Raw genomic sequence first — 23,165 nt, 5'->3', positions numbered from 1 at the left:
CAGCAGCAGCAGCAGGCAGACAGACAGGAGCAATCGATCAGGAACCAATGCAGACACTCTTCTCCTTCTTCACTTTAATCTTCATCATTAGTATCTCTGATTGAATTTCAAATGACAAGCAAGCAAATGGCATTTCATTAAAACAGGTAAATAGCATTTCTTACAATACAAAATAAGTTATTAATAACTATTCATTCCTCACTAACAGACTCTACTGCAGCCAAACGTGTCAGGACTCTTGGCTTTCTTCAGGTGTTTCTCCCACATATAATGATGTTTGTGGCTTTTGTCCTCTGGGGTGTTACTGAAGGTGAGTGAGTCAAATATATTGATCACACTGCCAGAAATGTTCGTTTCTTTGGATATTTGAAATGCAATACTTGTGAAAAAGAATGGCCTCTTTTTTAAATGCTGTCATGTTGCAGCTGTTTGCTGAAGTGCTTTTAGTATTTAGATCTATAAAAGCTGATTTACACACACTTATGTCATTTCAAAACTCTTTGAATTCTTGTTGGGGAAAAAAAAACATTGACTTCCACACTGTAAAAAAAGATGTTGCTACCTTAAGTTTGTATGTAGATTCAACTTGGCTGTATAAGTCCTTTACAATATTATCACAAATCAGGTTTTTTATTTGTTATAATAGGTGTGTAGATTGATGGGAAGTGTTTTTTTTTTTTTTTTTTTTTTTTTTTTTTTGTAATGGATGCTAAATAGCAAAATGGAAAAAATCTGAAGCCAATCAATTCACATGAATCTGGTTTTGTTAATCTGGTTTTGTTGCAGGATTTCTGTATGAGACGATCTCTTGCTGTGCTCTTTATATTCTGAGGCCTCTGATGGTGATAAATGTTGCACCGTATTTAAAGAAGATGTCAGGTCTGGATCTTTCATTGAATTTGTTTATTTCATCCAGGAGTCTTCACATAATTCCCATATTCTCTGTATTATTTATGAGATTTTTAGACATGTTCTTAACATGAATGTGATATTAATTATTAATTTGGTCTAATTTGCTATATATATATTCATTAGATTTAAACCATTTCTGTTCACAGTACTCAGTCTTCACTCTGAATTTGTCATTTTTATGCTGTTCTATTTTTCAGGTTGGTAAATCTTAAAATCTTCCATATGACCGTGTGTATTATCATGCTGTCATAATCCACAATGATAGCTGAAATAATCTGCAGTGACATAAATATAACAACATTAGATAAACACATTATCACTAGATAACACACTGTCATGTGCTTATACTTTATCATTATCACCTCGCTGCTAGAAATGTACCATTTCAGTGAAACTACAGTTTCTTGTTGTTAAACTATCAGCGCTGAAATCAAGTTTCTGTGCGCATATATGTTTCCTCCGAGAGCTTTGACTCAATTCACACACGGCCTGGAGCTGCTGTGTAGCTTTAACTCAATAATCACAGGCCTTAAAATGGCGTCATCCAATCAGAATCAAGCATTCAACAGCCACATGTTTAAGGTTTGCCGTTGTTCTGTTCCAGTTCTCATCAGTCTTGCTTGGGGGAATATTGTACATTACGAAGAGTCTGAAAAAATAATAATAATAGCCGCGTTTGGTGGTCTGATTCTGCTCTGTGTCATCTCTATCATTTTCTGTAAGTATTTCTGTCTGTTTCGTTTGTTTGAGAGTAAGTGCTGTGAGTACAGTAATAGAATAATGATAACTCAATGTTAATATCATTTATTTACAGCCCCCATTATAAATAACGCAGACGTGAAGAAAACATTTGATTAAATGTGTCTTTAATTTTCTAGTTTTAGATGTGGAGATGCCGTGTCAAGGAGAGATTTGGGAATGGATAAATGATAAATTAGATCTTGTAGCTGGATTCACTTTTTTTATTCTGCCTTCATTACAATTCGCCCTCATGTACTTTGCTTTTGGAGCCTCGAGAGGAGGTCAGTGACTCTTTATCAGATCTTATAAGGAGGACAAAGGACAAATATTCACAAATGAGAAAAGCAGTGATTTGTTTTTACAGTTTTTTTTAACTGCTTACACAAAAAAATCTTACTTGTCACACACTTTCTGAAACCTGACACTCAAACTCCAGAACCATCAAATCTGCAGAACCATACGCTAATTCTCTGCCTCCAACTCAGTTTTCAATTTCATAAAACACTTTTTGCAGAACACACACATCACACGCACACACACACACACACACACACACACACACAATTCTCTAACACAAAAATCTAAGACGAATATCTTGATTTCCTTTTTCAAACACAAGCGATCAAAATGCAACACCTTTCATCAGTGCCTCACACAAACTCCTCACCTGTGCAAACACACATTGCTTTACTTAAAACCCAATAATCATGACTTTAGAATAAGCCAAAGGTCAAGTTATAGTTACTGAACAATGGATGAACGCAATTCAGAAAGAGTAAGGGGAGTCGGAGCGAGACCAACCAAAACACACACACACACAGACATACTACACAGACATACACAGACATACACACACACACACACACACACACACACACACACACACACCCACATACACACACATACACGTGTCTGGTTCACTATCTTTGTGGAGACATTCCATAGGTGTAATGGTTTTTACAAACCGTATTTTCTATCCCCTTACACTGCCCCTGCCCCTAAACCTACCCATCACACACACACACACACACACACACATACACCACACACACACACACACACACGCACACGCACACAAACACACACACACACACACACACACACACACACACACACACACACACACACACACACACACACACACACACACACACACACACTGCCCCTGCCCCTAAACCTACTCAACATACACACCCACACCCACACACACACACACTGGCCCTACCCCTAAACCTACCCATCACAGGAAACATTCTGTATTTTTACTTTCTCAAAAAAAAAAAAAAAAAAAAAAAAAAACTCCTCCTGTGTGATTTATAAGCCTTTTGTAAAGTGGGGCCATGGGTAATGTCCTCATATTTCACCCTCTCCTGTATTACCTGTGTCAGACCTATGGCATTATACACATTTGTGTCCTCATATGTCACAAAAACATGCCCACACACACACACACACACACACACACACTGCCCCTAAACCTACCCATCATACACACACACACACACATACACACACACACACACACACACACACACACACACACACACACACACACACACACACACACACACACACACACACACATGTGGGTTTTGACTAAGTGTGTTTATATGATATATCCAAAAATACAATATTATGGCAAATGTTGTTTGCTTCTGAGAAGTGTTTGTGATATTTTGAATGCAGTGCTTCATTTTGCAAGAGATTGTGTGTGTGCAACTCTTGGATTTGTGTGTTAAGCTTTGAAAAAAAAAGTTTTGAAAATGTGTGTAAGCAGTAAAATATATATATATATATATATATATATATATATATATATATATATATATATATATATATATATATATATATACAGTAACACTGGGAATTAATTTACAAAGTCTGATGTTTGTTCATAAATGAGGAATCAGTAAATCATTGCATTTTCCTGTTTAAACGCCTTATTAAAATATCTCTGCTGTAAAATGATTTCAGTAAATCAGACAAACGTTATTATTCTTCTGTTTTCAGGGTTTTTTGTCAGCATCATTTTCCCATTGTTCTTTTTTCTGTCATTGTCCTGTGTGGCCGACATAAACAGAGAGAGAAGCTGTGAGTATGTGATGAACTCATCTGAGTGGATCCTTAACGCTTTCCATTTTAAAATCAGTTTCTGTCTAAATCTGAATGTTTGAAAGGCCATTACAGTTAAATCTGAATGTATGGGTTTTACTGAATCTGGACCTTCCACTTGATTTTCACAGTTTTAAATATTCATGTAAACTCTATTTTGAACAGATTATTGAATTAAAATATTCAAATATTTTTCAGGTAAAAATTTGCTCAATGTAACCTCATGGATGATCCTCATGTTTATCATGACTGCAGTAATGATCTATTTCTACATCAGAGCACTGAAAAATGAGAAAGGTATTATTATATTTCTAATATTGTCAAGCATTTTTATAATTACTTCTCTGGGCAGAAGGTTCATTATTCACTTATAAATAAAACCTTTCACTGAATACTTCATATAATCAAATCCAATTCTATATAATAACAGCATCCTTCTGTGTGCAGATGCTGCAGGATGGACCTGGACGGCTGTATTTGGGCAAGTGCTGTGGATGATGGCAATCTACATTAAGGATAAAGATCTGGGTACGGTATTGATCATCTACATCTTTGTGAACTGAATCTTCCTCCTGATCTCCAGGTTTAAATAGTGCAGCTCAGACGTGAAGTACAGTGCGCTAAGAGTTTGAAAATTATCCAAAGTTATTCCGGTTTGACAGATCTTTGGTGTCCATAAATTGTTTTGATATTGCCCAAAATACCAATAGAGCAGTATTTTGTTCATCCATGCTATTTTAATTTTGTTCTGATGCTAGTTTTTTATGTTTATTTAAAGCCATCAAATTTTAGTATATATTATAATATATTAATTTCAATATTTACATTTATATATATATATATATATATATATATATATATATATATATATATATATATATATATATATATATATATATATATATATATATATATATATATATACATTGACCAGATTGGTTATGACAAACTGATTTATGACTGACTTGTCACTTTCTTGACTTATCAACGTACCGTGGTAACATTTATTGTTAATTATTGAATTATTGAGTTGCACAGCTGAGTTTATGATGCGCACTTACAGAAAGAAATAACATTTTATAATTTTCACAAAATCACTGTGAGTGTGCACACTTAGTTTTATGTGAGAATGTAACTATAAAACTGGTTACATTCGTTCTGTAAGGGCAGGATTCAAGATTTACCTTTTCAGGCTCATTTCTGTCACTGGAGTCAAAACACTCAAAAAGTATGAATGAAATATTTCATACCTCCAGTCACACGGCAATATCTGAAAAGAGGAATGACAATAACACTGGAAATAAGAACAGATTCATTAAAATGGATTAAGATGGATTATTATTCTGATGGTTAATCCATAAATCACTGATGTATTCATTACACTTGATTTTCTGTTTTAATATTAGATTAAAGAAATGAATCTGTTTTACAGCTCTCCCCTTCGCCGTTAAGCAGATGTTGTATGTGTTTGGATCCGTTGGTGTTGTTTTACTGAACTCTGTTGCACTGATGACTGAACTGATTCTGAAAACAGGCGAGTCAACAACACTTTACTTTGCTAATGTTTCATGCTGTTAGTATTAAAAATATATCATGAAGATGAATTTAAACATGACCGGCTATAGTCTAATATTTGAATATCATTTTCAGTTAATGGTGTGCGTGCAGTTGGAGATCTAAGAGTCGTCGTCTTCTCCTCTGAAAGCATCTTTGCCTTTTCTCTGCTGATCTTGCTCCTGTTTGAACGCTGTAAGTACAACCGGAATTATTATATTTTATTATAAATCAGTATAATGTGTTTAATCATCTTTTATTCATTTAGGCTGGTCATTGTGTGTTTTGGTGTGTTTATGGCGTTCATAATAAAGAATTTAAACTTTATTCATTCAGCCCTTTGTTTGTTTATTAAATTCAGGAATCAGAGATTTTTTTTCATTGATGATTTTTATTAAAATATCTTTTCTCCCACTGCTTTTAACACACAGGGATTTCAGACATGAAGTGTTGGCAGTGTTGTCAGGTTAGTATTATTGATAAGAGATTCACAATCAACCTGGCATTGATTTTGTATATTAAACGTGCATCAAACACACACTAACACACTTCTTAAACAGAAAGTGGCAGAAACTGATGACATTCCAGTCACAGGATTGAACCAGAACCAGGATTCTCAGGTCAATGTCTTTTAGATGGTTTATTGAGTACAGATTTAATAATTGAGCTAATATAAAAGGCTCTTTGCTTCATGTTAAACAACCGTCCTAAATAAATTAATTAAAACACGTGTCTTGTCCTGAAACCAGGATGCCGCAGCGTCTGAAGCTTCAGCCTGTGGATCAGACCAGAACCAGAACACAGAAATGAATCGTCTACTGAATCAAGATCAGGAGGCTGGAAAGAGTGACCAGATGGAGGAAAATCAGCCGGATTCACTGGAATCACAAACATAATCAACAATCAGAGAAAAAGACTTGTTTATCTGACATTATGAGTATTTGCTCAGGTGTGTTTTCTTCAGTGTTTTTATCTGATCAGAGCGCAGTTGTTCAGCGTTCAGGCCAGTGTTTCCTCAGCTCTGTGTTCATGAAGATCCATGAGATGAAGAGAAACACAGTGAGTGCAGATCATCACAGATATTAATGCTCATAATAATATAATAATACAGCTGAGAAACATCCAGACAGAGACCACAGCATCTCTACAGGACATGAAACACAGATATTAATGCTCATAATAATATAATAATACAGCTGAGAAACATCCAGACAGAGACCACAGCATCTCTACAGGACATGAAACACAGATATTAATGCTCATAATAATATAATAATACAGCTGAGAAACATCCAGAGTCCACAGCTTCTGGATATTAAAATCATTAAATCCAGAGTTTACTCCTGAGTGTCTTCACATCAGCATCCAGAGAACCGTCAGCCAGAGTCCAGATCATTCCCTGAGAGCAATCATCACGCCGGGGAAATAAATCTGTTTTATTCCTCTAATGTGACTGAATCTAGGTTCAAAACTCTGAACTGTTGTAACCTTTCTTCCTCTTTCTGGAAAATGTCTGTAATTCCCACTTTATAAAGTTTCCAGCCCAGAATGAGCCCAAACGTAGAGGCTACAAGAACATGCCGATCAGCCGTTCTCCTCCATAATGATGACTCTGGACAGATGATAATTAATACATTTATACATGGCACATAATTTCTTTATGTGAATAAAGCAGTTTAGTGTGAACAGACTGAAACTCAAGTCTTTAATTACTGAATATCGTCTTTTCACACTTACGTTTGTTTGTATTTTTAGTCTCTTGTATTATTACAGAATAATATTGTGCTTTATTTTCTAGTGTTTTCTAGTGTTGTAAAAATAAATGAATAAAACAAATGTAAATAACTGATTTCTGGCGTATTTCTACTTCCGTCCGCTGGATTCATGAAACACTTCTTCACTTTCTCTCCTGTTTGTTGTTGACAGCAAATCAAAAAGCTCAATCCATCTGGAACAACCCTACAGAAACAAACATGAGACGACATCAGACCACAAACATGTTTTAGAGCAGCAGAAATGTTTTTTTATTTAATGTGAAAGTGAAGCCTCATCCACAAATCAGCATCTGGATCATTTATCTGACGATAGATCAGCGGTTAATTAACAATAATCACCTCTTCTGTACATTCACTGTATGTGCAAATAAACCTGACAGTAACATTTACCTGCACGTAAGTCGCCACACTCAAAAAAATAACTCATTGAACAAACTCTATCCAATAAATATGTGTAGCCCCGACTCATAAAAAACTAATTCATGCAAGGAAATGTAATTGAGTTCGTCCAACTCAATTTGATCAAATACATTTTAAATTAACGTTACTTTTTTAACCTGTCAAATTTGTTAATTGGAAAATCCATTATAAGTTTCATTCATTATCATACACAATGTTTATAAAAAAAGAAAAGGCGTGCAACTCTGACATTATGTATCACTGAGTGCACAGCCTAAGCAAAAGCATTAAAACTCCTCTGAATGTCCAACATAACTGAACATTAAACACTAACATTAACTAACAACTTTCCTTTACAGAAAAACACACAAAATAACATTTTAATCATTAAATTTACTCTCCTAATGAAGTCCCTTGCCAAGCATCCTGGGAACTACAGATCCACTGCCAAATATTTCATGTAGTTTTAACAAAAATTAATTAAGTAAACTTCAGTTTTAAACACAGGTTGATTGAACACAATTAAATTAAATTGTGACACATTTGATATGTTTAAGTAAAGTGACCATAATTTAAATATGTCATCTATGAAGGGCCTGAATTTTTTTTTTTTTTTGTTGTTGTTGTTGTTGTTTTTTTGAGTGCAACGAGAAAAACACTGACATGAGTAAATTACAGACTCTCCAGATGATCTGAGAAAACGAGACACTGATCTTGTGGAACATCTGAATTCTTATACATTTATAAAATGAGTTTATTAATATCTCTCTGCATACTGAACTTTATAACTACAGTTTTCTGGATATGATGACTGCAGGATGAAGCATTATAGTGAAGTTTACGACACGTTTGTGCTCACGGGGCATTTAGATTCACAATCAAACAAACAATATATATTTATATATTTAATATTTTTTAAGTATATTTGATTATTTTTAATCAGCTGAGTATAAATGATGTGCTAGACGCTCATTATAATCTAAATCATGAATCTGAGGAAGAGCTTTTGTTTAAAATATCTCCTTCTGTGATCAGCAAAAGAAAGAAACTCAAACCTAAGGGTGAGTAATTGATGACAGAGGTTTCATTTTGGGTTAACTACCTCATTAAAAAACACATTTCAGGTTGTTGTTTTTTCACGTATTATCGATGCAATTTTCCCAATATAATGAAAACAGAGTAAAAATTACCAACCACAAATATTTTGTACAATTATAGCGACAATTTTTTTTACAATAGTCTGACAAAAGTTACACACAATATCAAATTTAAACTGAATTATCTATTAGCAGTGTAAAAATGTAAACTTGAATTGTATTATATTACAGTAAAAAAGTAATATATGAATATATAAAATATGTTAGTTACGCGTCATTCCCATAGACGGTAAAAAAAAAAAAAAAATCATCCACCTAGCGTCTAGACGTCACAATCACGCGCCGGAAGCGCGTCCAGCATCAACACACATGTGTGTGAGTCCTTCAAACCGCTGAGCTCTACCGACACTAACAGAGCTGTCTCCTCATGTGTGTTTTGTTTTCGTTGATCTGATGTTATGAGTCGCTCCTCGTAGGCGCTCAGTGTTTATTATGCTCGCGCGCCTGCGCTGCTCTTTCCTCACACACAGATCGCTGAGAGTCGGCGAACAGACTCGGACACTGATGGATACACACACCTCCGGGAAGAGCAAGCCGGCGAAAGACGCGCGGAGACATGTGAAGACGAGGGACAACCGGCGGCAAGGCGAGCTGCACGGGCCCTCCACCGTCTATGTGCAGGTAGCGGGCGCCGGGAGTCGCGATAACGGCGCGTCGCTGTATGTTTTCTCCGAGTATAACAGGTACGCGCAACAACATGCCAGTGTCACGTGACGAACTATCTGTCATAACAAGGGTGAACCATAACTTCATAACTCATAACAGCACTCATCTATAATCATGATGATTTCGTTAATGCATCTGTAGATGATGTTAAATAAAACTAAAATATGTGTGAAGCGCATTTCAATGACATGTCAGCTTATTTTAAATAATTATAGTACCTAACGTTATAAATGTACTAACAAATGAAGTGAAAGTAACACTGCACAAGTTAAGTTTCACAAATGACATTAACAGACATTTGCACACTTTGAATGCTAAAAACAGTAGTTTATAAACATAAGTGTGCATTACATAAACTTATGACTCGTACATTGAATTGAATGAGGAAAGATTTAAACGTTTCAGGATAATCTCAGTGCTACCTGGAGAGAGAAAAACTATTATATTTGCAAAATCATATACAAAAAATTGATTGTTGCATAACATGTCATGAAATATTGATTCATATATTTATTTGCCTTTAGAAAAAATATTTTTTATTAAATATATTTGATTTAATATATTATTAGATATAGTGTATACATTTATGTATATAATATGTATATGAATATATAAAAAACCACTGACCATCTAAGCAGTATAATCTTTAATTTATTAATAATAATATTATATTTAATAAATAAAAAAAAGTTTCTTAAAAACTTTTACAAACATTCTCACATTATGTAATGCTTAACAAATCTGTAGTTTCACAACATGCATTATACTTTTATACATATCTGAATTAATAAAAAACTTATTGACTTTGTGAATGTTAGGGATGCATCGAAAAGAAATTCTTGGCCGAAACCGAATAATAATGAAATGCTTGGCCGAAGGCCGAATACCGAACGCGGTGTTTTGCATTTTTTCCATTTATTTGGCAATTTTTTTAACATTACAATAATTAAATAGTAAAAAATAGCTTTTTACTATTTTGTGTTGTTTTCAGAGAAATAAATCAAATAACAAAAATATTTATTTAACACTGAAAAATTTTTTACGTTCCAGCAGATATTATACAAACTAAGCACAACATTACTTAAAATAAATAATTAGTAAAATAAAAAATATATTTTTATTTGGCCATCTTCTTGAATAGCCTATGTTAGGCCTATAACTGACTGCTGAAAGAATGTAACTCTGTATGTCTACAACAACAAATGTGCATTGAATAGTGCAAAAAATGTGGATGAATCCATAACAAATAAATAACTGTCCTAGACATAAGCCTACTTAGCCTACTTCTTCAGGAAAAGTGGCCGGTTCTTCTTTATGAAAAGTAGCTTCTCTGCTTTCTCACATGAAAGTCGGTCCCTCTTCTCATCGATGACATGAGATGCAGCACTAAACAGTGCTTCCACACTGCTGACATGTTTGCTGCATAAAGCGCGCGCCTCTCACTCTACGCGGGTTACTATTTGATCGCGTCATTAAAAACGTCATTGTTCGGCCAAAATTATTCGGCCTTTTTACTTATTATTTACTTATATAATTTCGGTTGCCGAACATTCGGTGCATCCCTAAGGAATGTTTTAAAATATATCATGATATTTTAAAATGTTACTGTTAAACTGTATGTAATGTATGATATCTGATTTCATTTGTTGATGAATTATTAATATCAATTAATATAAATGTTTTCGCAAAATCACAGTGCTACCTAATATATATGATGTGTACATATTTATATTTATGTATGCATGTATGTGTGTAAACTAAACACACATGAACTAAAACGTAATTTTATTACCGGTGTTGCTTGACTTCATTTTGTTAATTTATTTTAAGAGATCAGTAATGAATGATCACAAATAAAAATTTAAACTTTGATTTATGTTTATTTGCCCGTGTTAATGCATTTACAGTATAAGTCCATCTCTATATTTTCATAAATATCCATTTAGGATTGTACATGAACCTCTGCCCAGCTACGCATTTAAAATGTGTTGAGTTATTAAAGATATTGATTATATGTGTTGAGTTATTAAAGATATTGATTATATGTGTTGAGTTATTCATGATGTTGATTATATGTGTTGATGTGCAGGTATCTGTTTAACTGTGGTGAAGGAACACAGAGACTGATGCAGGAACACAAGTAAGAGATCAGCTCTCACTGCAGATTTACTCTGACGTGACGTAACGACTCTTCTGTGTTCATATGGCATGTCTGTGTGTTTTGATTGTGTATCCAGAATGAAAATTGCACGCTTGGACAACATCTTCCTCACCAGGATGAGCTGGGAGACGGTCGGCGGTTTATCAGGTGCTTTAGGATTTCGTTCTGTCACATTTGAAGCTTTTTCCAGTTTTTATTTTCTTAAGGTCCACACAGTTTGTGTAAGTTTCCTAAATTAGATTCTAGAAATGCCACTTTCAGAACGCCTGGTCAGGACTTGACGGTTACTTTTTTTTCCCAAGTAGCACCTGTGCTTCTAAGTTGAGAAATTTAGGAGCACATTAAGAAACTTTAGCGCGCGTAACTATTTCTGTATTCTATATACACACTGTAACTGATTTTGCAATAGTTTTATTTTAGAATCACTGAGATACTATATCATTTTTGTTGATACTTTTAATTTAATTTATGCCTGCGTTCATTTTAATTTTAGTAGAACATTTTAGTAATTATATTTTTTTGTCTTTATTTAAAAAAAAATCTGTATAGTTTGTATTAATTTTTATTTCAGTTTTAGTTGACATGTAAATTTTAACTAAATTATAATAAGAACGTTTAAGTTAAGTTTTTAAATTTTGTTATATGTTAGTTAACGTTTATTTAAAACATTAAGAGTAAAAAAGTAAAGAGTTTTTTTTTTAAGGTTTTATTTTTTGTTAACAATAAAAACACTGTTACTAGTAAAGTCCATATATTTAATAATGAGCGTCAAATAATGTTATTAGTCTTTCTTTGCTTTCAGGGCATCCCAAAGAGAAGCTAAAAAAGTTTAAATTCCAACTCAATTTGTGTTTCCAAATAATAAGCGCGTGGAAATTGGACACACTGCGTGACTTTTATTTAATAAATGAGCCTGAAATACACAGGGACTCTTATTTTGAAATATATCGGCTTTATTAAGGCAGCTGCTCATTCAAATTCAGATGAGAGAGATAAAATGTGTTCTTACAACTGTGATGTAAAAGATCTTATGATCTTACATTTAATAAAACTCACATATGCTCCCAAAAACATTGTACAGTTCGCACACATCTATTTATAATCGCAAATGCGAGCGAAATTCTGTTCATGAAGCAGGGCTTTCCATTTCTGTGTGAAGACTCTCATAAATCTCTGCTCTCTGTCTTAACTCTGTGTGTTGTGTGTGCAGGGATGATCCTGACCCTCAAAGACACGGGAGTCCCTCAGTGTGTCCTGTCAGGACCGCCACAGCTGGTACGTCACACACATCTGACAAGCCAAACTATCGGCACTCATGCATCTGTTTGGATATGAATCGGTTTTACTGAATTGTATTGTTCTGTCGTTTTAGGAGAAATATTTGCAGGCCATACGAGTGTTTTCAGGACCGCTGGAAGACATTAAACTTGGTGAAGTCCACCGTTATCATTCTGCTCATATTCATTATATATGCAGTGTTGTTATAGTTTAATAAAAGAGCATTCACTTTAAATAAAGCTGAAATAAATATAAATGTCAGATGAAAAAGCTCAACATAAAACTAAGTTGATGTACTAAAAGTACTAAAATGAGATGAAAATAAAGTAATAAGAATGTCAAAAGCGCATAACAGAATTACTAAAATGAAAACTGAATCTAGAGAAATGAAAGCTAATTGAAACTATTAATAACACACACTGCTGTGCAGAAGTTTTTGATCTGTAAGATTTTTAATGTTTTTAGAAGAAGTCTCTCATGCTCAACAAGGCTGCGTTTATTTTATTAAAAATACAAAAAAAGTAATATTGTGAAATATTATTGAAATGTAAAATAACTTTTCTATGTGAATGTATGCTAAAACGTCATTTATATCACACAAATAAATTGCATTTAAAATATATTACAATAGAAAACATTTACATTTTATTTTAAGGTTACAGTGTAATTATATATTTAAGTACTGTGTAATATTTAGTAACTACGTGTACTTACTATAGGTTTAGGGTTCGACTGAGGGTTAGTTGCTTATAGTAATAACAGTACATTTGGCATAATTATAAGTAAGTACATGTAACAAGGACATTGTCAAATAAATTGTTACCAAAAAGAGTTATTTTACATTTAACGGCAGTGCAAATATAATAAATAATAGTATATAAATGATACTAAAAAACATCAGTGCTCTGCTCACTGTGCATTCATTCAGCTGAACTGATGTGTGTGTCTGCTCTTCTTTGGTTTGCAGCGGTCAGACCGTATACTGAAGCTCAATATAAAGACAACACCATGACCGTCAGTCAGGTTCCTCTCTTCTGTGAGTGACCCCCCGTCTTTACTCTGTTCTCAAGCATGAATGTTGAATACCCTTCACATGTAAAGGATCCGTCTTTACTATGTGTGTGTGTGTGTCTGTGTGTGTGTGTGTCTGTGTGTCTGTGTGTCTGTGTGTCTGTGTGTGTGTGTAAGCTGAGCGTAAGGCCGAGGCCGGTGGACGTTCCCCAGGCTCCGGGCGCAGCAGTCCTAACAGTGGCCAGAAGGGGGCGCTAAAGAGACTGGAGGACCTGGAGGAGTGTCCAAGTCTGAACACTGGCAGAAGATCAGCAAGTCCAGGCAAGACACACACACACACACACACACACGCTATCTTTCTGGGGACTCTCAGTAGGCGTAATAGTGTTTATACTGTACAAACTACATATTCTATCACCCTATACTGCCCCTACCCCTAAATCGACCCATCACAGGAAGCATTCTGCATTTCACATTTTCAAAAGAACTCATCCTGTATGATTTATAAGCTTTTAGGTCCCCACAGTGACAAGAGTCCCCATTAGTCTGTGTGCATTCAGGTTGAAGTCCCTATAGGGATAGAAAAACGTGTACACACACACACACACATCTTTTTAGCTGTACTAAAACAGCTTGTAAAATGTGTTTTTATTACATTTGAACATCATTGTTTGTTAATAATTTAAAAATAATTTGTCCATTTATAGTGTTAATGTCTAATATAATAATAATAATTGTAATAATGATGTATTGCATTTTTATTACATTATTTGTTTTGATCAAGAAAAATAATTTAAATCTAAATTTGAGTTTGCCCATTACATTGTTATAATAATAATAATAATTCAAGTTAGTAAAATAATTTCCATTTAAACTACATATTTATGTGGATCAAATCTACGTTTCATCGCGCAAACCTTTAAACAAACAAATCTCATTTACAAGAATCATTTTTGCCTCATATTCATATTTTGTGGCTGTTTTGCAGTGCACTTAAAGAGAGTAGCGCTAATGTGTTTCATCAGAAATATGAATGTTATGTTTTTCACAGAAGGCAAAGGAAAGATGACTAGAGATTCATCTCTCGTGGTGGCTTACGTGTGTAAGGTCAGCAGAAATAATCTGAGATGGAATACATTTAATAATAATAATGATAATGTGAACTTTTAAGATCATGCTGTGCTCACAGTAGTTTAATTTCAGTGTAATGTTTCCTCAGTTACACCCCAAGAAAGGAAACTTCCTGGTACTGAAAGCTAAGGAGATGGGCCTGCCAGTGTGAGTGTCTGATATATATATGATATATATATATAGGCCTGTCGCGATAGTCAATAAATCAATTAATCGCACAATAAAAAAATGAGCTCAATTATTTTTCCGGCCACGATAATTTCCATTTGCATGCTTGTTTTTGTGCGCGCCTCGTCCGTTTGGGGAGGTTTTACCAATAGTTTATACTCGACGCTCCGCTGGGTGATGAGAGACGTGATGCTCGGCCAGCTTCGCATGAACTCTCGCTTCTTTAGTTGCAGAGCCACGCGCAAAGTGTTACAAAATTTGACGTGCAAACCACCATGCCAAATGGGGTCTCGCCATTTGATGTCATTTAGGGATGCACTGATCATGATTTTACATGGCCGATTCCGATACCGATTTTTTTCAAGCAAAGTGGCCGATTCCGATACCGATTTCCGATTTTATTTTATTTTAAGCAACAAACAATAAAGAAAGAAAGTATACATGAACAAGATGTTTATTTGGTATTTAATAGGCCAATTTGGCTTTTGGCCAATGAAAACAAGTTTGCAATCTGAAATTAATAGGAAATTAAATTAGGTTGAACCTATTTAAAAATTAACATTACCTATTAACTTTAACATATTCTGCAATCCAAACAACACAATCAACACACATTGAACAATCCAAACAAAGAATTAACTTAAATCAGCATTTGTTTTTAAATTCAGTTTAAAGAAAGAAAAAAAAGTCTTTACCAGTTAAATTAAAATAAATAATGAAATTAAATAATTAAAAAAAGTTTATAAATACATTGTTCCAAAAATGTTAAATCAAATAATGTTTAGTGCAACGAAAAAACAAAGATGCTACAGCAAATTAATTCAATGTAATTAAGGTAAGGTAAAATAAAAAATAAAATAAAAATGATCATCCTTAACTGATAGTAGGCCTATTTCACTTCAAGCGCATGGATGTTCTTTTTTACAAGCAGAAGCATTTCGGCTCTCACAAGTTAGTCTGTTTCGTTTCTCTTCCAACACGTGAGAAGCTGAGCTGAACAAGTGCTCACTATCTACGCTTGTGCACGGCGCAGAGAGGAGCTCGCGCAACTTCAGCGAGTGCAGGAAAGCGGCTCTTACCGTATTTGTGTGCCCGTACACCAACGGCTGTTTGCTTCGTGGTATCTGTACTTCAGACAGTAGCTCTGCATTTCCAGTCCTGCTCGCATATTGCAAAATACTTCCACACAAGTGACGTTCGCGATCGCGAATGATTGTAATATAAGCGTATGTGGATTGCGCAAGCGGGCGCCCTTCCGTAAAAATCGGCGGAAAGAAAAAAAAAAACGTCCGGTTGCCGGTCGCGCGCCAGAAGCAAAAACCGTCCGGTTCCGATTTTGGGCAGGTCAACCGGTGCATCCCTAATGTCATTTGGCGTCATTGACGTCATTTTTGCCGTGCGCGCTCGTGCGGACAGCTGCACTAAAGTTGGCAGTTTGATAAATTCTTCAGTTACACCTTTATGTGCTAAAAATGCACATCATTTCTATAGAGATAGCAATACACAATATCCTTTGTTTGCCATCAATGTCTTTTCTCTTGCTGTATCAAAATCTCATCTAGCTTTCCTCAGAGATGGTCAAGTTCAGTTTGTGCATGGTTACATGATTTTTTTAATACTGTATCCTAAAGTGTGGATAATTAAGCTATATATCATATGCTGAAGTAAAAAATATTATTAGAGTATTAATGATTAAAAGAAAAAAACTACAACAAGAACCGTACAGAACTGAAAACCATGACCCTAAAACTGTGATACGAACCGAACCGTGGGTTTTGTGAACCATTGCAGTTTTCATCCATTTTATTTATTGGATATGGTATTATTGTGGATGTTAATAGTTAATATGATCTTTGAAAGGTGTACCTGCATTATTATGCCATTATCCTTATTTTAGATGAAAATGGTCTAAGAACGACAATATTATCGTTTATCGCAATCATTTCTTGGCCAATTTATCATCCAACAAAATTTGTTATCGTGACAGGCCTATATATCTGTTCAGTTGTGTGTTCAGGACAACACGCATATAAACATATAACCGATTTCTTTACCTGTAGAGGAACAGCAGCCATCGGGCCCATAATCGATGCTCTGAAAGCTGGAAAAGCTGTCACACACGATGGGAAAGAGGTGATTGTTCAGTTCTTCACAATGACTGACGCTTTCATTCTGTTCTGCACAGATGTTTCAAACCGTCTAGAGACTTCAGTGTCGGTCTGTACGATCTCAATGTTTTTCATCTGAGTATGCATCATGTGTTTCAGATCCGGCCTGAGGATCTCTGCACACCGGCTGATCCTGGACCAGTCTTTATAGTGGTCGACTGTCCGTCAGAGGACTTCATCCAGCCGCTCTGCACCAATCACATCTTACAAAGGTGAAGAAATGTCTCCTATAGAGACACAAGGCCCACTTTCTCCGCAGACATCTAATGTGACGTGTGTGTGCAGGTATCAGAGCGGCGGATCTGACGACTATTATACTACTATAGGAATATTATCTATTATTAGGACTATATAAATATTTCTAAACAGTGATGACATAACGGAGCCCCGTTTACTGAACTCATGTGACTCTGGCAGCTTGATACAAGATCCGAACCAATTGATTCGAATCAGAAGATTCGTAAAGCTTCGAAGCTCTGTGAAGCAGTGTTTTGAAATTGCCATCACCACATGGGTTCACCTTCAAACTTTCCGCCCAGTGGATATGTTACATCTGTCAAGTTTAAAGAGTCAGTTCACCCAAAAATGAAATGAATGTCATTAACGACTCACCCTAATGTCGTTCCACACCCGTAAGACCTCCGTTCATCTTCACACACAGTTTAAGATATTTTAGATTTAGTCCGAGAGCATTCTGTCTTTCCATTGTAAATGTATGCACAGTTTACTGTCCCTTTCCAGAATGACCAGAAAGGGAATCCAAACATCATCAAAGTCGTCCATATGAGACATCAGTGGGTTAATTAGAGTCTCTTGAAGCATCAGAAATACATTTAGGTCCAAAAATAACGAAAACTATGACTAAATTCAGCATTGTCTTCTCTTCTGGGCTTGTTCAATCTGCGTTTGCGACTGCGCAGTGATGCTGCTGATGTGTTATCTGCTGCGCCCGAGCTTCGTTTATAGTCTGAGGGAGACTGCGCAGTGACGCTGCTGACGCAGTCGCGAATGTGGATTGAAATCAAACCTGGAAGAGAAGACAATGCGGAATAAAGTCGTAGTTTTTGTTAATTTTGGACCTAAATGTATTTTCGATGCTTCAAGAGACTCTAATTAACCCACTGATGTCTCATATGGACGACTTTGATGATGTTTTTATTCCCTTTCTGGACATGGACAGTATAGTGTGCATACACTTGCATACGCTCTCAGACTAAATATAAAATATCTTAAACTGTGTGTGAAGATGAACGGAGGTCTTACGGGTGTGGAACGACATTAGGGTAAGGAGTTAATGACATACATTTCATTTTTGGGTGAACTAACCCTTTAATTAGTTGAAGGACCCCATTATGTATTTAATTCTCTAATAATGTGGCGTGTGTGCAGGTATCAGAGCGGCGGATCTGAGGACTCGGCAGCTCTCGTGGTTCACATGACGCCCGAGTCAGTGCTGAACACGGATCAGTACAAGAGCTGGATGGAGAGGTAACGCTGGACTGCAGTGATCACAGGGATCTGATCGTGTGTGTGTGTGTGTGTGTGTGACGCGTCTGTGTGTCTCAGGTTTCCCAGCAGCACGGAGCATCTGATGATGAACGAGCAGACGTTTACGCCTCACAACGCCCGCAGTCTCAAACTCCAGACGCAGCTCAACCTCATCCATCCCGAGATCTTTCCTCAGCTCAAACTCTACAAGAGCAAAGTACAGCAACACTCACTCGTGCCACATTTAACTTCATCTTGGTTAACATTAATTCAGACATCAGACATTAATCTGTCTTGGTTTTAGGTGTATTTTTTGTATTTATTTATTCTGATTTCTGAAACTAAAGAATTCTGAATCATTACTTGAATGTTTTTTTTTTTATTTATATATATATATATATACTTTTTTCTCATGTAATGTCATATTTGATGCTAATTTCTGATTTAATATTGCATAGTCTGTTACAGATCAGTTTGGTCAAATAGATCAATTACCAAGGTTTTATTTTGTCTTATTTTATTAATTTATTTTAACAAATCATAAAACACAATTAAATAGTCTCTGGTCAGATTAATTTAGATTTTAATTTAGAACTGTTTTTGTTTAATTAAGATTTTTCTTAATGTATATTCATTTATATAATATACATATTTTTTTGCATTTCCGATTAAATAGTCTCTTTATATAAATAATTAAAATATTTTTCCAAAGTATTCATTGGATCATTCCATATTTAAAGCATTTCATTAAATATTTAATAGTCTCTTACAGACCTTTTATTTTATTTTATTAGATTTCAATCATTACCAGTGGGACATTTTATTTATAAGTGGTCAATTATTAATTCGGGTGTATTTTTTATTTATTTACATAATGTATTTTAATATTCCAGTCTATCTATTTTTATGTATTTTTTATGTAATTTAATATTTTTTAATTTATTAATTTTATCTTTTTTTTCTGAGTTAATTTCTTGTTTAATGCATTTTGTTAATTTAATTTAATATTAAATATTTTTTTTGTCTCTGTTGGTCCGTTTGGTTTGAATTAGTTTGCCAGTAGAAACTTTTCAACTATTTTATTTGTCAAGTGTTTTTTGTGATTTATTTTACATTACCGGTATATACATTTATGTATGCAATGTGTTTTTTTATATATATATATAATTATTATTATTGTTTTTTTTCTGATTAAATACATTTTTTAATTTAATTTACAATTTAATACTTTTTCTATTTCTATCCAATGTAACTTCAGTGAATTATTTGTCTCTGTTAGGAGCCGCAGGCGTCTCTAAACGTCCCAAACGTCAGAGCTGAGTGTCTGCTCAAGTTTCAGCTTCGGCCCAAACTGGAGTGGCAAAGGTCAGTTCGGGTCATTGATTGACAGTGTGTCAGCTGATACAGCTGAGCTAGTTTTTGTGGTCCTCATATACCTCGAATACTTTGTGTGTGTGTGAGCCTGTTTATGTGTTTTATGAGGACAAATTTGTATAATTACATAGGTATCACACTGGTATTACACTATAAACGTGGTTTATGAGGAGATTTCAAATGTCCTCATATTTGAAATAGCTTTAAAAAATACTAAAAAAAAATTGAGAGAGAAAAAATGCAGAATTTTTCCTGTGATGGGTAGGTTTAGGGGCAGGGGCAGTGTAAGGGGACAGAATGTACAGTTTGTATGGTATAAAATTAATTATGTCTATGGAGAGTCCCTGTAAACCACATAGACCAACGTGTGTGTGTGTGTGTAGAGATGCCATCCTGTCCTGCGACTCTGAGGAGTTTGTGAAGGAGGCAGCTGAAGTGCCAAACTTTCTGGAGGAAGTTGAGGAATGCAGAAAGTTCCAGGCGGCTGCGTCTGTCTCCACATCTGGTGAGCTTTCTACCGAATCTGTGTGAGAGAAGGAGGGATGAAAGTATTGAATTAGAAGAGCAGAAAGACAAGAACACTTCCACAGCTTGACATTTAATTTCCTCAGAGTAAAACTTTCCCCACTTCTCACTTCCACTTCTCTCTCCTGTATCGCACGCCTCAGATCGTGCGAGAGTAAATGGAGTTGTTCTTCTAAAGTGGACCTCTTCTATATGAACTATAACACTTTTTCAAGCTCTTATTGTTGGTGTGTGGGCTGATTTTAATGTGTTGATGGTGTTTGTCTGTCTGGTGAAGGTGAGAAGTTTCCTGAGATCGTGTTTTTGGGCACCGGCTCGTCCCTGCCGATGAAGATCAGAAACGTCAGTGGAACTTTAGTGAACATCAGGTAATACCGAAGATGTTCAATTCATTTATTGGGATTTTTCAAATATTAAACATTACAACATGCCACTAGCTAGCTAATTATAATATGTATTACTATGTGGACGATTACTCTGAAGTGACACATCGATCAATACTTCTTAAAGGGATAGTTCACCCAAAAATGGAAATGTGATGTTTATCTGCTGACCCCCCAGGGCATCCAACATGTAGGTGTGTTTGTTTCTTCAGTAGGACACAAGTGAAGATTTTTAACTCCAACCATTGCAGTCTGCCACTCATAATGCATGTGAATGGGTAACAACTCTATGAGAGTAAAAAAAACAACATGCTTAGACAACAAGCACAAAAACCCTGCTGCTCGTGACGACACATTAGTTGAAAACTAAGTATTTATGTACACAAAAGTATTTGTTTTTTGTTTTTTTTACCTCAGATCCAAATGAATCTTATCTAGTGTTCCCATCTGTCATTACTTCCGCCAAAATGTCCCATCTGTCATAAGGTCAAACTGGCACGATCATAGATATACATAGATTCCTCATTAGTGCCTGCGCGGTTCGGCTGAATGAATTATGCATCTACAGAATATATATCTATAACCGTGCTGGTAAAAATAAACATCACATTTTAGCTTTTAGGTGAACTATCCCCGTTTTATTGCTATAATGGACTTGATTGTATGCAGTGGTGTATCTGATCATCTCTGTTCCTCAGCCCGTCTCAGTCGCTGCTGTTGGATTGTGGGGAGGGAACGTTTGGTCAGTTGTGTCGTCATTATGGCAATGACGTGGACAATGTCCTCTCCAAACTCTCCACCATCTTTGTGTCGCACCTGCACGCAGATCATCACACGGTGAGACTGTCACACACACACTATATAATGTTAAAATGTTAAGTTTCAGTCAGCTGGATAATAAATAAACCAGTTTATTTTGCCATAAAAGACTGTACATTTATACAGCTAATTATGTGGATGCTTGCCAAATGATTAAATAATGATCAGTTATACAACTGTCGAATACCAGAGCCGTCAGAATCATAGAGAGCTGAGAGATAAATGTATAAAAATTATGAATATTATATATAATGATAATCAGTGTTTCTAGAAAGGCATTTATCACTCTGCTGACATTGCTGTATGTTTTGTCGTCCACACAGGGCTTGATCCATTTATTATTGGAGCGAGAGAAAGCTCTGGTATGTATTTTTGTTTGTTTTTGGGGGTCGGTATTAGTGCTCGGCACAATGACAAAAAAATTATATAACGTTTTTTTTTCTAAATTATATCGGTTTTGCGGTATATGACGGTATTTTTTCCCCCGTTGTTAACCATATTTTCTACTGATATAGAGAGGAAATACTGCAGTAGATTGACTATAACGCACTATTTTACTGTCATGAGTGAATATTGTAGAAACACTCCTCACTAGAGTTAATACAGGTTTGCAAATCCCCACAAAATGATGCTGCGGGAAGACAACCAATAAAACACAGACCTCGAATATTATAACTCAACAGACACATGAATATTAAAATATGACCACAGAGAGAAACCAAAAGTTGAGGGCACTTTAAAAAATCTAACCCAATATAACAACAAACTGCCGAAACGAGGGAGAAACGTGGAAAAAAAACATTTAAAAGGTCTAAGCTAAGGATATTTGAAATACATTTAAGAGCACTACAGTCTCTGAACAAACGACACGTCAGTTTAACACAGAAAGAATAAAGCAGTTACTTTTATTGCCCAGTTTCTTTGAATTGTCAGTCTACATTATTGTCTTCTGTGTATCAGTGTAATCCATCGTGTCATCACATTCGTGATCAGACATATGGTGTCCTTGTTCGCACACATATTCCATTTGAAGAAGATGTGATGAAATATGTGGTTCATGTTTAGAGCACTGGAGTAGGCTATATGAAATATGTCCATAAAAAACTTAAACGTGCTCACTACGCTCTGTGTCTGATCTATATGATCCATGTGGTGAGCGTTGTTAATCTCATTGATTCAATAAAAGCGTGGCGTTCAATTCCCAGGGAAAGCAAGAACTGACAAAAATGTAAAATGTGTACCTTGAATGCAATGTTAGTCGCTTTGGATAAAAGCACCTGCCAAATGCATAAATGTAAAATGCAAATGTAAACTGCTCTCATGCGTTTTGTTTGAGTTCTCCG

General features: G+C 35.2%; 2 protein-coding genes and 1 long non-coding RNA gene across 3 annotated transcripts in view; all 3 read left to right on the top strand.

Moving 5' to 3' along the window:
• LOC137092056 (junctional adhesion molecule-like) overlaps positions 1–4,056 on the top strand; it is a 42,178-nt gene extending 38,122 nt beyond the window's left edge. Inside the window, exons 5-10 of the mRNA XM_067456342.1 lie at positions 209–310; positions 787–879; positions 1,059–1,109; positions 1,517–1,630; positions 1,791–1,934; positions 3,664–4,056. Of these exons, the coding sequence (XP_067312443.1) occupies positions 209–310; positions 787–879; positions 1,059–1,109; positions 1,517–1,630; positions 1,791–1,934; positions 3,664–3,827 (668 nt within the window). The 3' untranslated portion in view covers positions 3,828–4,056. The remainder of the gene's footprint in view (positions 1–208; positions 311–786; positions 880–1,058; positions 1,110–1,516; positions 1,631–1,790; positions 1,935–3,663) is intronic.
• Positions 4,057–5,778: 1,722 nt separating this feature from the next.
• On the top strand, positions 5,779–7,168 carry LOC137092159 (uncharacterized). Its single transcript, XR_010908165.1, has 2 exons — positions 5,779–5,939; positions 6,069–7,168. It is a non-coding gene; the product is annotated as an uncharacterized lncRNA (long non-coding RNA).
• A 1,778-nt stretch (positions 7,169–8,946) lies between these two features.
• Positions 8,947–23,165, top strand: part of elac2 (elaC ribonuclease Z 2) — a 30,087-nt gene continuing 15,868 nt past the window's right edge. The window contains exons 1-18 of the mRNA XM_067456330.1: positions 8,947–9,333; positions 11,406–11,456; positions 11,554–11,624; positions 12,688–12,752; positions 12,850–12,907; positions 13,723–13,791; positions 13,944–14,087; positions 14,818–14,873; positions 14,986–15,044; positions 17,126–17,198; positions 17,333–17,445; positions 18,623–18,721; positions 18,800–18,938; positions 20,001–20,086; positions 20,479–20,600; positions 20,898–20,988; positions 21,702–21,840; positions 22,146–22,184. Coding sequence (XP_067312431.1) covers positions 9,083–9,333; positions 11,406–11,456; positions 11,554–11,624; positions 12,688–12,752; positions 12,850–12,907; positions 13,723–13,791; positions 13,944–14,087; positions 14,818–14,873; positions 14,986–15,044; positions 17,126–17,198; positions 17,333–17,445; positions 18,623–18,721; positions 18,800–18,938; positions 20,001–20,086; positions 20,479–20,600; positions 20,898–20,988; positions 21,702–21,840; positions 22,146–22,184 — 1,725 coding nt within the window. The 5' untranslated portion in view covers positions 8,947–9,082. The remainder of the gene's footprint in view (positions 9,334–11,405; positions 11,457–11,553; positions 11,625–12,687; positions 12,753–12,849; positions 12,908–13,722; positions 13,792–13,943; positions 14,088–14,817; positions 14,874–14,985; positions 15,045–17,125; positions 17,199–17,332; positions 17,446–18,622; positions 18,722–18,799; positions 18,939–20,000; positions 20,087–20,478; positions 20,601–20,897; positions 20,989–21,701; positions 21,841–22,145; positions 22,185–23,165) is intronic.

The sequence above is a fragment of the Pseudorasbora parva genome, chromosome 2 (assembly GCF_024679245.1).
Source record: "Pseudorasbora parva isolate DD20220531a chromosome 2, ASM2467924v1, whole genome shotgun sequence".
Taxonomy (NCBI): Eukaryota; Metazoa; Chordata; class Actinopteri; order Cypriniformes; family Gobionidae; genus Pseudorasbora; species Pseudorasbora parva.
Note: the sequence above shows the minus strand (reverse complement) of the source record. Positions and strands in the feature narration are given on the sequence as shown.